Here is a 16,207-nt window from a genome sequence, read left to right on the forward strand (position 1 = left end):
TTCCCGCAAGGGACTCCCCACCAACAAAAGCCACACGAATTTACTTTTTTCCACTAAAATTCCATAAACTTCTTAATTTTATTGGAAGCAGAATTTAAATTATTCAATATTCAAGAACAAATTATTGTTTTCTTCACAAATTAATAATGAACAAACAGAATTGACCACGTGTTCTATAGGCGGCTAGCATACTTGAACAACAAGCAGCATGAAACATCAGTGCGCAGTCACACTGGTAATATATTTTCATCATTTTCGTAGACCATTGTTATATTAAGAAAGGTCAGCTGTCTCAATTAAAAATGTAATTTGTTCTCCATAACTTGATGAAAACCAAAAGCAATTTTACAATTTCACAGATAGAAAAGATTACAGCTTTTGGAGAAAAAAGAAATCAATCTTCTCATAATCATTCAATGAATAAAAATGTCTTCTTACTATGAACAAATATTTGAACAGTATAATCAAGATCATTGAAGTAAGTTTAATTTCCAAAAATGTTCTTTTAGCTGATAGTATTATTTTATTTGTAATATCACTCCAATCTCTTTCTATAGCATCTCATTTACTATTGTCGTGCCTGCCATACAACATGTGTAGTGAATACATTTTGTATTTCTCAACAAATTGGAAAAAGTTAATGTTGAATGAAGCTTTTTCGACATTTTCGTTTGTTTAGCAACAATTCTATTGATGAAATTTTCATCATCGTAATTTATATCTTTATAAAGAAGAGAGAGAAGAATACATTTTTTACTTCTCAACAAATTGGAAAAAGTTAATGTTGAATGAAGCTTTTTCGACATTTTCGTTTGTTTAGCAACAATTCGATTAATGAATTTTTCATAATAGAAATTTATATCTTTATAAAGAACAGAGGGAAGATATCAAGCAGGCATTTGAGTGATTTGGGCAACATGAGCAACCTTTTGCTGCCTTTCGGGAAGCTTGCAAGAGACACATGTCTGCTCTACACAGGTGACATCGATCTCATATTGCTTTAGCGTGTGAATGATTGGAAAATCACATTTAGAAGCAAAGTTGCTAGTTGCGTCTTGTTGGTTGCCTATTGCTTTGATCTGCGAGCAGACTATGACCACATATGCAAAGCAACTTCATTCACACGTGAAAAAAAACAGCTACTGCATTCTTAGGTGCACTAAAATTGCTTGTTGCTTGCCGCTCAAGTGTGCGAGCCGCCGTATGTTTACAATATGTGCGCAATAAAACATATATAAAGTGCGAACTTCTCATAGTATTTTGAATTTGTACTAATTTGAAGTATTTTAGTACTTATTTTTCATAGTATTTTGAATTTGAAGAAAGGAGGAATAAGGGAAAATGGCTTACATCTGGAAATTACTGAGATATTGCAATTATTCAAATGCTAATGAATTACTTATTATTATTAAACGGAAATCCAAATTAAATGCTGTAATTCACCCCCAAAGACTTCTGCTACTGCAAATATTGACAACAGGGTAAACAGCTAGATGGAAATTCGATGAGCGCTACTAATGAAAAATTAAAATGGCTTCTTGAAGTATATTACACAGATCGTACATTATGTCGCGCATCAAAATGAACATCTGTAAAAAGTGGGATTTTTGGGTGTGGCTACCGCAAGATAACATATCTATTTATGCATAAGACATATATGTAAAGTTATTTAACGTGTACAGGTATCAACAGATCTACAGAATTGTTGTGTGTACGATAATGTAAGCATGTAGTTGCCAAAAGCGAGTGTTCCATCTTGAAAAATTTTCTCTTGAAAAAATCTGGAGGCGTTGAAGACTGGTAAAATACTGTTCAAGAAGGAACACTCGTTGCTCTTGGCAAAACGACATGCTTACATTATTGTACACAAAATAATACAGCAGACCTGTTGTAACCTGTACACATTAAATAACTTTACATGTGTTTTTATATACATAAATATTGATGCTACCTTGCATTAGCCAAACACCGAATATAAAACCCCACTTTTACAGACATGTTTGTTTTGATTCGCGCGACATATGAACAATCTGCATTACACTGATATGGAAAGATTAAGGCTGTGCAAAGGCTAAAAATAAACTTTTTACTCGTGATATTTTTCAAAGTTTTTAGATTTGTATATCATCAAGCTATCAAATGAAAAAGTTTTCTTAGGAAAACATTTTTTTCTGATCATTACTTTTTGAGATTATATATGAGCGCCTAATGTTTAATTTTTTGGGACAGAACATTTCAAATTCGGTACGATATAAATCCATGAGAGGATATTGTTGATCTAGTAAAACAGAAATTTTCTGAAAATATCAATTTTAAAGATAGTTATTAAATTTACTAAAAATAACTTTTAGTTGAGTTATTTTTGGTAAATTGAATAACTTTTCCAAAAATTGATATTTTCAAAAAATTTTTGTTTTACTAGATCAACAATACCATGAAGAATCTATCCTCTAAATCTCATGGATTTATCTCTTACCGAATTTGAAATGTTCTGTCCCAAAAATTTAAACTTTAGGCGCTCATATCTCAAAAAGTAATGATCAGAAAAAAATGATTTCCTGAGAAAACTTTTTCATTTTGATAGCTTGATGTTATACAAATCAAAAAACTTTGAAAAATATCTCGAGTAAAAATTTTATTTTTAGCTTTTGCACAGCCTTCAAGCCAAACAGGATCACAATACATGTAGTGGGGTGCAATTATATTAGATTAAAACCTCAACATCCAAAGTGAAAGTTTCCTCCCAACGCCTAACTGTTCTTTACTACATTAAATGTTACACCATTCATGGATTCCCAATAACTTCAGATAAAAATGAAAACTTCTTTAGTGCTGCAAGTAATATTATTGCAATAAACTCAATTGCTATCGAGGTAAAAATTTTAATATCAAGAAAATCAACTAGCCTATTTACTAGCTTGTCAATTTTTTTGATATATCTGTATAAAATCCAACTATCCATCTTAAGTTATCCTCGGCTGTTTTTAAAGAAGAATTTAGAGAAATATGCCTACAATTCCATAGTAACAAGTAATCTTCACAAGAAACTCAATTATTGCTATCGATATAGAAATTGAAAAATCCAGAAAATTAACTTTCTACTTGCTTGTCGACATTTTTGTATTCCATTTTATACAAATATTTCATCTCTATAAAATCCACCTATCCATCTAAAATATCCTTAAAGCAGAATTTAGAGAAATGAACCTATTCCATAATAGCAAGTAATTTTTACATTAAACTCAATTATTGCCATCTAGATAAAAATTGAAATATACAGAAAATCAACTTTTTACAAGTCTACTTTTTAGTATTCAGTTTGATACAGATTTCCCATCTGTATAAAATCCACCTATCCATCTCAAGTTATCATTAAAGAAGAAATTTAGAGAAAAATATACCTATATATTCCAAAATAGCAAGAAATTATAAAGTATTTTTTACAATAAACTCAATTGCTATCGATATAGAAATTAAAATATATAGAAAATCAACTTTTTACAAGCTAAAGATATAGAAAGCTGTAGATATAGAAATAAAAATAAAGATATAAATATTAAAATATCCAGAAAATCAATTTTTTTACAAGTTTGTCTACTTTTTTGTATTCCGTTTTATACAAATATCCCATGTGTATAAAATCCACCTATCCATCTCAAGTTATCCTTGAAGAAGAATTAAGAGAAATATACTTATTCCATAATAGCATTACTTGCTATTAGCAAGTAAGCAATATTGCTTGCATAAGCAAACAATTTCTACAATAAGTCAATCGCTATAGAGATAAAAATAAAAATATCCATAAAATAAACTTTCTACTAGTTTGAAAACGTTTTTGTATTCCATTTTCAACAGGTATCCTATCTGTATAAAACCCGCCTATCCATCTAAAGTTATAATTAAAAAATAATTTATAGAGAAATACCTGTTATAATTGCGACGAAGTGAAGCGATCGGAAGCCAAATCAGAAAAGAGTTTAAGGAAACAGAGCGACTAGCATTAATGCTTCAAATTCTACGCATGTCTAGTAAGCCCTATATATTTTAAAGATCTGCGCGTGCGTGAAAAGTCTGTCTTTGTGTGACAAGCATCAGAAAATCCAAAATTGGATAAAAATCACCGCATCATATAAAATCAGGATGCTCTTAGAGATTGGATTAAATCTAGGATACTCCCGGGAGAAAGCAACAGGTTGTTAATATCTACGAATCCTTATCTCAAAAAATATATGTCTCTACTTCAAACTATACCAAATGCTCATAGAAAATTGAATCCTCGTATTAAGTAATGATGATTAAGTAATTATCATGAACTGAATATAATTATTGCAACAGCAATAAATTTAAAAAAAACTATGGAATTGGAGATGAATATAACACGAACGATTAAGACAATTTCTATCTACTAAGCTGTCAGGACGATATTGTAGTGGGAGAAAACTTGATGAAACTCAAAATAATGGTGTAACCGGAGCTAGTTTTTCAATTTTTCAATAAATAAGTTCATGAATTTCAAGTCGCTTCATTCAATACTGCCAAGACAGATGAGTATTCACAGAAGACTAGAAAATTTTCTACTGTTCTTTTTTCAACTGAGGTTTTTGAATTGAATTTATTGCAAGAAATTGTATAATAGAATGATTATAAAATACAAATCAACATTGTAACTTGAAAAATACAATATTATCAATGTAATTAATTCTTGGCATTGCCAACCATAAGATATTTTGTGTGTTGGCAGTTAGTTGCAGTTTACTTATCCTGCCTTCCTGCTTTCAAGTACAATTTTTGCATCAGCCAAGTATGCTATGGATCAATTGAAATTATAATAAAAATGGATGAGAAATTAAAACTGAAAATAGTATTTTATTCGCAAATTTTGTATTTATATTTTTGTGGAGCATTGTAATACGAGGGTCATTTTTTCAACCTCCGATTACAGCCTAGTTTTTTCTCCAATGTCATAATCGTATTATGATTTAAGTGTTTTATAAAATAAATAAATATAATAAAACACAGACAAGCAATAGGGAGGCGATTTTCATAGAGCTGAACAGATTGTTATCCCCACCAAACGCCCTGTAATCGGTGCGGCCAGATCACAAATTGTTGCCGGGTTATAGATCCACAAATATCGCCACCACACTTGAGTAAACCGCCAAGTGCTAGTTGCGTAGGGTTATCCGTTTTTGTAAGCAAAATGCAATAGTTCCTCATAAATCTAACGAAGAATGATTCAATGATTCACGCAGGAAACGTTATGAGTAATGATGTTGGAAAATTAAAAGACGACAGTTGAAATTACTCCTGACATCGTTGTGATCAATGACAACACGGCTTCACAGTACAGATGCAACCAAACGGCTTCTCCATTAAATCAAATGGAATAATATCGATCACCCACCATACAAACTTGACTTTGCCACTGGTAACTTATACCTTTACCCCAACTCAAGACCTGGGACTTCGAGGACAGAGCTTCCAAGGTAACGAGGAGCTCCAAAACAACGTCATAACCAACTTAAACTCATTAAACTCTGATTAGGATAGCAACTCCTATTTGTATGAGTACTTGCTCAAGAACAAATAATAAAACTATTTGATTTGAAAAAACTTTAACTCATTTGGCGGCAACATTTTATGATGTTTTTAGATTTTGGTGGACTGGTCCACTGGTATGACAAATGAGTGAACCTTCACGGCAATTACGTTGAAGAATAATACTCATCTATTTCACTATCCATGACGAACTGCAAGTAATAACCCGTTTTTCAACTATTTTCAACGACACTACAGTCGTTGAATATTAGTTATTAAAACTAGTACTAACTGTGGAGCGCTTTTGGATTATTTAAATCCATCGTTGATTTAAAAACCGTTTTTGAACTATTTTCAACGACACTACAGTCTAATTTCTTTGAATATTAGTTATTAAAACTAGTACTTACTGTGGAGCGTTTCCGGATTTTTTAAATCAACGATGGATTTAAATAATCCAAAAGCGCTCCACAGTTAGTACTAGTTTTAATAACTAATATTCAAAGAAATTGGACTGTAGTGTCGTTGAAAATAGTTCAAAAACGGTTTTTAAATCAACGATGGATTTAAATAATCCAAAAGCGCTCCACAGTTAGTACTAGTTTTAATAACTAATATTCAACGACTGTAGTGTCGTTGAAAATAGTTGAAAACGGGTTGAAGAATAATCATGAGTGAAAGTAACTTTAAGTGAAAAGATTAATCTTCCATACACATTCGACCAATCGGAGGTTGAAAAAATGATCCTCGTAAAATGGTTTATTTTTCAGGAGGATTGTAATATTGTAATAAAAATTGTAACATTTCAATCGACTTACCGATGTAGCTTGATGATTAGTAGCATCAGGCAGAAACTGTCCGAATTCTGCCAACAGATCGTCTTGATTCTGGAAGAGTTTAGCAACCTGCGCATACACCTCCGCTTCCGTGAGTTGTTTTCCAGCATCTTTGTAGTTCTTCTGATCCTTCTGGTAGGTGTTGAGAATCTCCAGAAACTTCTTGTAAATCTCTGGTTGATCTTGGAATCGGTTCTGTAAGAAGGAAAATACGATGTGAAATAGAAGACAAGAAACTAAAATCATATACAAAAGGAAATAGAATAAACCAACACTGGTAAACTGTGGGCACGGCACAGTTCACAGTTCAATTTGTTTGCTTCAATCATTGTCAGTCTGAGCCCTACTGTTGCACTTCAGGGGTACCACAGGGTTCCAATCTTGGTCCCTTGTTATTTTTGTTATATGTGAATGGCCTTCCTAGTGTGCTAAATACCTCATGTTTGCAAACGATACCAAAATATTCAGACAGATTACCAGTATAACACTGGTATACTTTATGATGAGTTGAGTACATCGCAGATATATCCATTTTCATTTCATTTTTATTTCCCCACCTACATCACAATGACGAGGGGCACGTCAAGGAAGTCGCTACTTCTCAATCACACTCTTCACTGGAAATTCCTTCAGTGAATAGAGTGGATTGTCTAATAGGTATTTTTTAGATAAAGAATTTAGAAAGATAAATTTATGTATCTCCTCCACAAGCCTTTTATCTAGATATATTTTGTATTGTATTGTTTTTGTCTAAGGTATTTTTTTAGAGCTTGCTTAGATAGTTTAGGTATACTTTTTATCTCATGTGGCAGGCAATTATGAAAACAAAGACCCTGTGTTTGTAGCTGTCTCTGCGTTTTCAGCAGTCTACTGTATGGGAGGTCGAAATAGTTTTTTCCTCTTGTGTTATGTTCATGTATATTGTTTCTACATTGCCTAACCGTTACATACTTTTTATATATAGAATCGTCTTGTAAATATAGAGGGATACAACTGTAAAATCTTGTCTTTTATCCTGAGATATCAATGAATAAAGCAAAAGGTTCCTTAGCCACTTGAAACATTAAGCGCTTTTCTTTACAGGGATAGTGTAATTATTGATTTTATTTGTAGTCTTTATCATTATGAAAGAAACAAAGTTTAGGTTTCAATTGCTAAATTCTTCAATACCGTACGTGTAGGATGGCGTTATTATTTTGTGCAGGAACCTTTTGTTATAATGAAATAAAAATCCTCAAGTACCCTTTTAAAATGTTTTATGTCAATCACCTGGAGTCATTGTTTTTTCCAATCTTTATCAAAGACACAAAGTTTAGGATCCAATTTCTAAATTCTTTCAATACTGTACATGTATGATGGCGTTATTATTTTGTGCAGGAACCTATTGTTATAATGAAATAAAAATCCAACATTTGAAATGTTTTATTTATTCACCACAACATACTTCGACTATTAGGAATTTTCAAAAGTTTACTTGAGAAAAATTATCTCATTTTAAATATCAATAATTACACTATTTAAAATGAGATAATTCTTCTCAGGTAAACTTTTGAAAATTGCTAACAGTCGAAATATCTTGTGTTGGATAAATAAATCATTTCAAAAGGGTACTTGAGGATTTTTATTTCATTATAACAAAAGATTCCTGCACAAAATAATAACGCCATCATACACGTACAATATTGAAAGAATTTAGAAATTGGATCCTAAACTTTAATCAAAGTCTCTTTGATAATCATAAAGACTGAAGAAAATAATGAATCCAGGTAATTGAGGATAGTTCTACAATATAATATGGTAGTATGCTCTTCAGCACACCCCACCATGAAGTTTGCTTTTTGTTTTTTATTCGAAATTTGTGTTTTGATTGTATTGTTTCTGTACTTTTATTGTGTGTTTGTATTGGATTTTGAATTCTAATGTGGAGAAATTCCATAACATATTTATCTATTGTCTGTTCATCGAAAAGACAGACAACATATAGTTTGCGCTTGTGTTAGTATAAAAGTAATGACTCATTATCAGATATTAATAGCTGATATGAGTCATTGGGTCAGTTGATAAAAGTTGATAAACGTAATTTTCGGTTGACTCGATTGAATTAAATTGGCTAGAACTAACCAGGCCTATGTGAAACTAGGAATATTCCAGTCACCCTAGCACCCCGCTCAATGCATTTCCATAAACATTGTCCGAGCCAATCAGTTCTAGCTAGTTCAAGAATTCAGTTGATTGATCATGTGCTTATTCTAGGTAGATGCAACTAGAAGTAATCACAATTTTCCGGAAAATTCTTAGGGTATGATCACATTGGTTTAAAAGTTGATGTAGCAACAGCTGCTAGACCTATTATTTGCTCTAGGGTATGATCACATTGGATGTAGGTGAGATCATGCATGACAAAGTGTGCAGATGAGAAACAAAATCTGGAGAGCCATTGAAACACAATGTAGCTGCTCACACTGAACGACACCAGCAAGTGCACGCGTCCAGTGTGAGTGTTCCTATGGCTCTTTACAGATTTTGTTCCTCATCTCCGCGTGAGGTCATGCATGTCAGGTGCATCCAATACGCATGAGCAAATACTAGGTCTATCAGCTGTTGCTACATCAACTTTTAATCTAATGTGATCATACCCCAAGAAATTTCACATGTGATTACATCTATAGTGAGGGCCAAGTTATAATGGCAGAGGAGAAAGATAGGAGAACAACGTTGCCGATCCTTTGTCTTCTCAATGCCTGTTATAGAGCTGATACAGGTTTATTAATGTAATATTAACAGTTCATTTGCGTTTAAAATAATCAATTATATTTTATTGAGAAAGGCATTATATTTTTCAATAATTTCATAATGAATTTTCATAATTAAGATGAACTATTTTGTTAATTATTAATTCTACATTCCTAAAAGACGATCTGGCAATAGAGCGAAGCGAGAACGAAATAGAGCTATCCGCTTTGTTGAATGATAGACAAGGATAGCAATACAATTGCTATTATAACGTGGACCTCACTACAGTTGCATCTCCCTAGAAGTAGCACATTCTTATTGAACTGAATCTTGAACTAGCCAAGCTAGTTGCTAGTCGATATTAAATTCTAAATTTTTATTCAATATACCAATCGCATTTATACTTTTAAAATAAGCTTCTATTACTATTAGGGTCAGACCACATTGAGCGTTTTTTCAGGCGACAACACATCAGCAAATCAGAGAGTCTTACCCTGCCGACTCTCAAACGACTGAAACAAAACGCCTAATAAGTTGTGGCCCTTAAACCATAGAGAAACAATAGCGTAAACTTATGCTATTGTTTCTCTATGCTTATACTTACACAAGCGCAAACTTGTGTTATCTCTCCTTCCGAAGAACAGACAATAATGTATGTAAAATTGATATTTTTATCAATGCTACCTTGATTTTGTTGACGTAGTTGATAGCATGGTTGAATTCGACCGGTTGGCTCTGACTCTGGCCTTGGTTCTGGTTGATCGGCTGGGTGGGCTGGTGTTCGGGATGACTGGGCGCCGGCGGACAGTCAGTGACTGCGGCCGCAGCCGCTGCTGCGGCATTCAAATGAGTGGAGTAGTGCGACAGAGCCTGCGATATAGCCGCAGACGGAGACTGCTGCGGTACGGCGGCAACGACCGGATTCGGAGCCACGACGTTCGAACTCCTGTTCAAAATCAACATTAATCTAAACCAACCTTAAAATCGGTGACATTAAATCAACACTAAATCAAAATTGAAATCGGTGACATTAAATCATAAACTAAATCAACATTAAATTAAATCAAACTTAAGTTTGACCAACTGATCGGTGACATTAAATCAAAATTAAAATCGGTGACATTAAGGCTCAACTCACACTCACGAGACTCAGGTCGAGAAGAGACTCGACTCTAGTCTAGTCGACTCTCGACTCTAGTCGACTCTACTAGATGATCATTCCTGGTGAACGCTTTCAGACAATACTGACAGTGGAACGGTGTTTTTCCAGTGTGCTGCCTCACATGATTCACGGGTGAATCCCCGCACGAGTCTATGTATGTACTGCACGAAAAGTTTTACATGTAAGCAGCATCTGACAAAACATGTGAGAAATCACACTGGGGAATATCACCTCATAGGTGTACGTTTTGCACAAAATTTTTCACGAGGAAGCAACATTTGAACAATCATATGCAGATACTTAGGCTAGTTATACACAAATCGATTTTTGCCGTCCTTACAAATTCTATTAGATTAAACAGATTATGTTTGTCAAGTTCCGTCTAATCTGGTAGAGCTCATTAGGACGGCAAAAAATCGAACGTCCAAAGATCGATATGTGTGTAACTAGCCTACGTATCTGCATAATGATTGTTCAAATTTTGCTTCCTCGTGAAACATTTTGTGCAAAACGGACACCTATGAGGTGATTCCCCGGTATGTTGTGTCACATGGTTTGTCAGATGTTCCTCAGTTGTGAAACTTTTCGTACATTACATACACTGGCTGTACTGGGGAGTCATCTTAGGGGAGCAAGTGTGCCTTAGGTTCGAAAGCGTTCACAAGAAAGGATCAGTTGAACAACCATGTGAAACAGCATGCGATGGAGACAGAGTTCAATTGTACGGTGTGTTCTAAGCAGTTTCTGAAGAAGGAGACGCTGGTAAATCATATGAGGAGTCACACCAGTTTAGTTGCATCAAGTGTGGCAAATCGTTTCAGCTGTAGGGTAATTTGTTGTTCCATCAACGGTTAATCCGTTTCTGAAGAAGGTGACGCTGGTGAAACACATGAGGAGTCACACCAGTTTAGTTGCATCGAGTGTGGCAAATCGTTTCAGTTGAAGGGTAACCTGTTGTTCCATCAACGGTCGCACCAGAAGAACGGGTCCGCCGAGCCCCACTTCCGCTGCACCTGTGTCCCAGGGACTTCACCTGTAAGGGTCATCTAACGTCGCACTAGTGTAGTCACATAACCGAACACAAAACGTGTCCGCACTGTGAGAAAGTGTTTGAGCGTGCCGGCCTCATGAAGAATCACAGCAAGGAGATGATGTCACCCACCTCCGCCGCCTCCCAACATGGTGCTCAATAGCTCACTCATTTTAAATGAAATATCATTGGCATATATGATACTGTAGCCACAGGACATTCTGAAGGCAACGGGAGCTTGACGAATTGAGATTTCGACACACTGAGACCCTCCCAAACAGCTGATTCGTGATCATCTAAAACCGTGATGAAATGAATGTCACCAGAAAAAAAATTCGATTGAAATATTTTTCTTCTGTTAGTTGATTAGTTACCAGCTGATTCGAGATCATCTAAAACCGTGATGAAATGAATGTCACCAGAAAGAACATTCGATTGAAATATTTTTCTTCTGTTAGTTAGTTGATTAGTTAACAGCTGATTCGAGATCATCTAAAACCGTGATGAAATGAATGTCACCAGAAAAAACATTCGATTTAAATATTTTTCTTCTGTGTTCTTGGCACCAAGATATTTCAAATCATCTGCTGACCTAAAGCAGCCTACACACAGGGACATAACTAGCGGCTACGGGAACGTGGAATTGGAAATGGCCTAACTCAAATGTACATGACATTTCCAATTCCACGTTCCCATAGCAGCTAGTAGCCGCTACTACTGTCCCTGTGTGCAGGCTGCATAAAGGCGGATTCACACACATTAGTATCACAATCAGTGACCGGCACGGTGAATTACCATGAGCTCTAATGGGACCTTTCACACTCAACCCGGCCGAGCGAGTATGAATAGTCCCATTAAAACTTATGGGAATTATATTCTCATTGTACCAGTCACTTTGAATGATACTAATAAGTCGGAATCCGTCTAAGGCTGGCCACTTTAGAATTAAATTTATACACATAAGAATAGTAATTGTAACCAAGTAGTATATAAGTTTCTATGGAATAAAACAAGTGTATGAAATATTATTTTCAAATTGTAAAGTGTTTATTTCTGAAAATAAAATGAAAATCCGATAGTAAAAGCATGTTACAATATTAATCTCTCTTAACTTATTTTCATCTATTTTTTAATCTCTGAATTTTAAGAAACTTTTTTAATTTTAGCTTGAAACTACTCAACCTAAACCTGAACTTCTTTGACAAACTTCCTATTTTTATGATAATTTTTTCTATGAAATATTCTTCATCCTTTCACAACTCTATTTAAATGTGAACGACTCTGTAAAATTATTTATTTTGGCACAGAGTCTCAAAGATAAATAGTGAATATTAAATTGACAATCAAGAAAATGTACGGTGTGTCTACTTTCAATGTTGAACCATGAAGAAAATACATCCCATTTGATATACTAATAGAAAAATTCTGAAATTGTAAGTTCATTTATTATCCTATCACCCACAATGATAATCGCATTCATTATTCATTATCACATTGATTTTTCCATCACCTACTAATGTGAACAACATGGATAGTAAAACCTAAAGCTGTATATCTTTTTATCTCACATCATCCGTGATGTGTTAATGGGAATTATATTACTTTTTGTGTAGTTGAGAAGTTGATATTGTGGTAATTATCCATATTGAATGAAGAGACTAAGAAATTGTCAAAAACCACAGATCTTATTAAAAGTAGAAAGACCGGTTTCGGTTTTTACACCAAACTAAAAATTTATCAGAGATTGACAATGGTGTAACAACCGAAACCGGTCTTTCCACTTTTAATAAAATCTGTGGTTTTTGAAAATTTCTTAGTTTTTTCATTTAATATGAATAATTACCACGATATCAACTTCTCAACTACACAAAAAGTGATAGTAAAACATATTATAGTATCACAATGAACACTAATATATCAGCTGAAAATGTGTGCTTTTGCAAATGAATACTATGAAACTAACTGAATACTGTAAATATGTCATTGTGTGGATGTTCATATGGTTGGGTGGGAAGGAAAAACTCAAACTAAAAACGAACTGAATAGGCCTCTAATAAAACAATTCATTCCAAAAGGTCTGATACCTAGAATTCCAATCAAATTTGAGATGGGTTTAAATGTAGAAAGAATGGTGAAGCACATATTCTGATAAATTTGAATAGAACAAAAAATTGGAAGAAGCTTACTATCCATTTTTTCAATGAGACAAGCAGGAATGAAACATCCCTACAATGATTAACGGTCCTTAAGGAAAGCAAAATTGACTTTTACTTTCTTACAAGAATAAAAACACTAACATCCAAAGTTTTGTTACACTTACTGTGGAATCGATTGAAACATTGCATTTTCCGAATAGAAGGTGAAAGGTTACAAGAACTTTCATTTCATTAACAGGATAACTGATAAACAAAGAACGTTATTTTTGATAAGTCGTTTGAGCTAAGGTTAGTGTTATTTCATACAACTGCATCAAAAACAATCGTTCAATAAGGATTGACAACATGCAGGATTGGCAAAATAAATCGGCTCAAATAAACCTTTACACTTGAGAAACTGAATCGACATGCAGTAAAAAAATAACCAATACACCCACCAATAAAATAATCATTCTATTCTCTTCACAGACAAATAGTATATGGTACTAGATTTAAAAATTGGTCTTTGTGACATTGCAACAAGGGATCCGAAACACCAGGAAATAATTTGAAAAAATAAAATTCAAGCTGATATATTAGCGGTCACTCAATACATGTATCAATGATTGAATACCAAAATACTTTTACTTAGAAGTATACTATACAGCTACATACATATACATAGTATATAGCTTAGTATAATTGGGGCTCTAGTATACAATGAGACTTTCACAAGTATCAATGATTAAATACCAAAAGACTTTTACTTGAAAGTATACTATAGATACGATGCTATGTATAGTATGTAGCTCAGTATACTTGGGGCCATCTGCTCAGTGTAAGTGACACGCTTACATGAACAGATACTTGAAAACACAGAATATTATTAGATGCTGTTCAAGTAAAAATAGTGAAAATGATAGTACTAAAATAGTACTGTACTATTAAGTGAAATAGTACTAGTAAGAAAGAGATAGTTTACTTTAACTCTTACTTTAAAAGGCCGCGGCAGTTGGATAATAATAATCCTTTTGAAAATTTGCGGAGTTTGTACTTCTAATATTTAGAATGAAAAAAGCACCTTTCTTGAAAAAATTGGAAACTTACAATAGTAAATTTGTCAGCTAGTACAGATATAATTATAGGTTGACTCGGTCTTTAACGTGGAATTATTCCAAACTATTATAACCTGAGCATTATTCCTAGACGTATTACTAATGTTACCATTCTGAAATGATGTTAAAAACACTAACCTGACCGGAAAGAATTGTCGACTTACTACATGATTGTTAAATTCATTCTTGATGATTATAAAATTCATTGAATATAATTGCAAATTAGTAAGATGAAAGAGCTAAATACAGTTTGATGTTCAACACTTTTTATCTACTTTCAAAAATAACCAATACTACCGTACTATGTTGAAATTGATGCGCAAGATGCTGCGCTTTCTTATTGGCTACTGCGCATGAGGTTATCAATGTTAGTATATTCATTTACACAAAGCTTATCGTTGAAATGATTCAGAGAAAAACAGGCATCAATCAACTATTTCTTTTCCAAATTTCGATGAATAGCATAGTCTTAGATTAGGTTAGATTAACTTTTCAAACTATTTCCAATTGCCTTGTGAATGCTCAAGTGACACTAGAAATACTTTTAATAGGTTTTCTGCTCAAGTGACACACTGCAACAAAGGCAGATAACCTAACGTGAACGTCGGTAATCCATTGGGTCGATTGAATACAAGCTAGAAACAAAAGTGACTAGGAACTAATCGACGCTATTTCTAAAATTCAGATCAATAATCAAGTGTTAGTTAGGTCTGTCAGTTGATAAGATTATACAGCTGAATAGAATCGTAGTATTAGCAATTGCTAGCTTTCATCCAATTGACCTATCAGTTTGCCTAGACAAGTTCGTGATGAACTAGTTGGTTTCTAGAATGGTTGTTAACTAGTGATAAACTCACCCAATAATCAACTACTAGTATCCTAGTACTAGCAATTGCTAGCTTTTATCCAATCGACCTATCAGTTTGCCTAGTCAAGTTAGTGATTAACTAGTTGGTTTCTAGGATGGTCAACTAGTGATTAACTCACCCAATAATCAACTACTAGTATCCTACTACTAGCAATTGCTAGCTTTCATCCAATCGACCTATCAGTTTGCCTAGACAAGTTCGTGATTAACTAGTTGGTTTCTAGGATGGTTAACTAGTTATCAACTACTAGTATCCTAGTACTAACAATTGCTAGCTTTTATCCAATCAACCTATCAGTTTGCCTAGTCAAGTTAGTGATTAACTAGTTGGTTTCTAGGATGGTTAACTAGTAATCAACTACTAGTATCCTAGTACTAGCAATTGCTAGCTTTTATCCAATCAACCTATCAGTTTGCCTAGTCAAGTTAGTGATTGTAGTTGGTTTCTAGAATGGTTAACTAGTGATCAACTCACCCAATAATCAACGGTTTGTTGGAGCTGGATACAACGACTGTGGCAGGAGATGCAGGACTGTTCGTGGTGAGAGCCAGAGGAGCTACCGGCGGTTGATGCACTGGAGCCGAGTGCGCAGGTACTGGAGGGACAATGGTGGTGGTTGTCGAAGTTGCAGGAGAAGGCATACTCACTTGCACCCTAAATCCCTGCAAAAAAATAATTACAACTTTAGTTATTTTAATATAATCTAGGATTTCAATTTTGGATGCTTCAAACACAACAATATCTTTAAAATATCAACGGCGTAATAGCCAATATGAAAACACTAATGTT

General features: G+C 33.9%; 1 protein-coding gene across 3 annotated transcripts in view; it reads right to left on the reverse strand.

Moving 5' to 3' along the window:
• Positions 1–16,207, reverse strand: part of LOC111043246 (paired amphipathic helix protein Sin3b) — a 110,309-nt gene that overhangs the window by 76,480 nt on the left and 17,622 nt on the right. For all 3 annotated transcript variants that reach the window (XM_039442805.1, XM_022328150.2, XM_022328151.2), the window contains exons 7-9: positions 15,893–16,080; positions 9,792–10,053; positions 6,357–6,569 (exon numbers count right to left, since the gene is read on the reverse strand). In XM_039442805.1, coding sequence (XP_039298739.1) covers positions 6,357–6,569; positions 9,792–10,053; positions 15,893–16,080 — 663 coding nt within the window. The remainder of the gene's footprint in view (positions 1–6,356; positions 6,570–9,791; positions 10,054–15,892; positions 16,081–16,207) is intronic.

The sequence above is a fragment of the Nilaparvata lugens genome, chromosome X (assembly GCF_014356525.2).
Source record: "Nilaparvata lugens isolate BPH chromosome X, ASM1435652v1, whole genome shotgun sequence".
In the NCBI taxonomy this organism is placed as follows: Eukaryota; Metazoa; Arthropoda; class Insecta; order Hemiptera; family Delphacidae; genus Nilaparvata; species Nilaparvata lugens.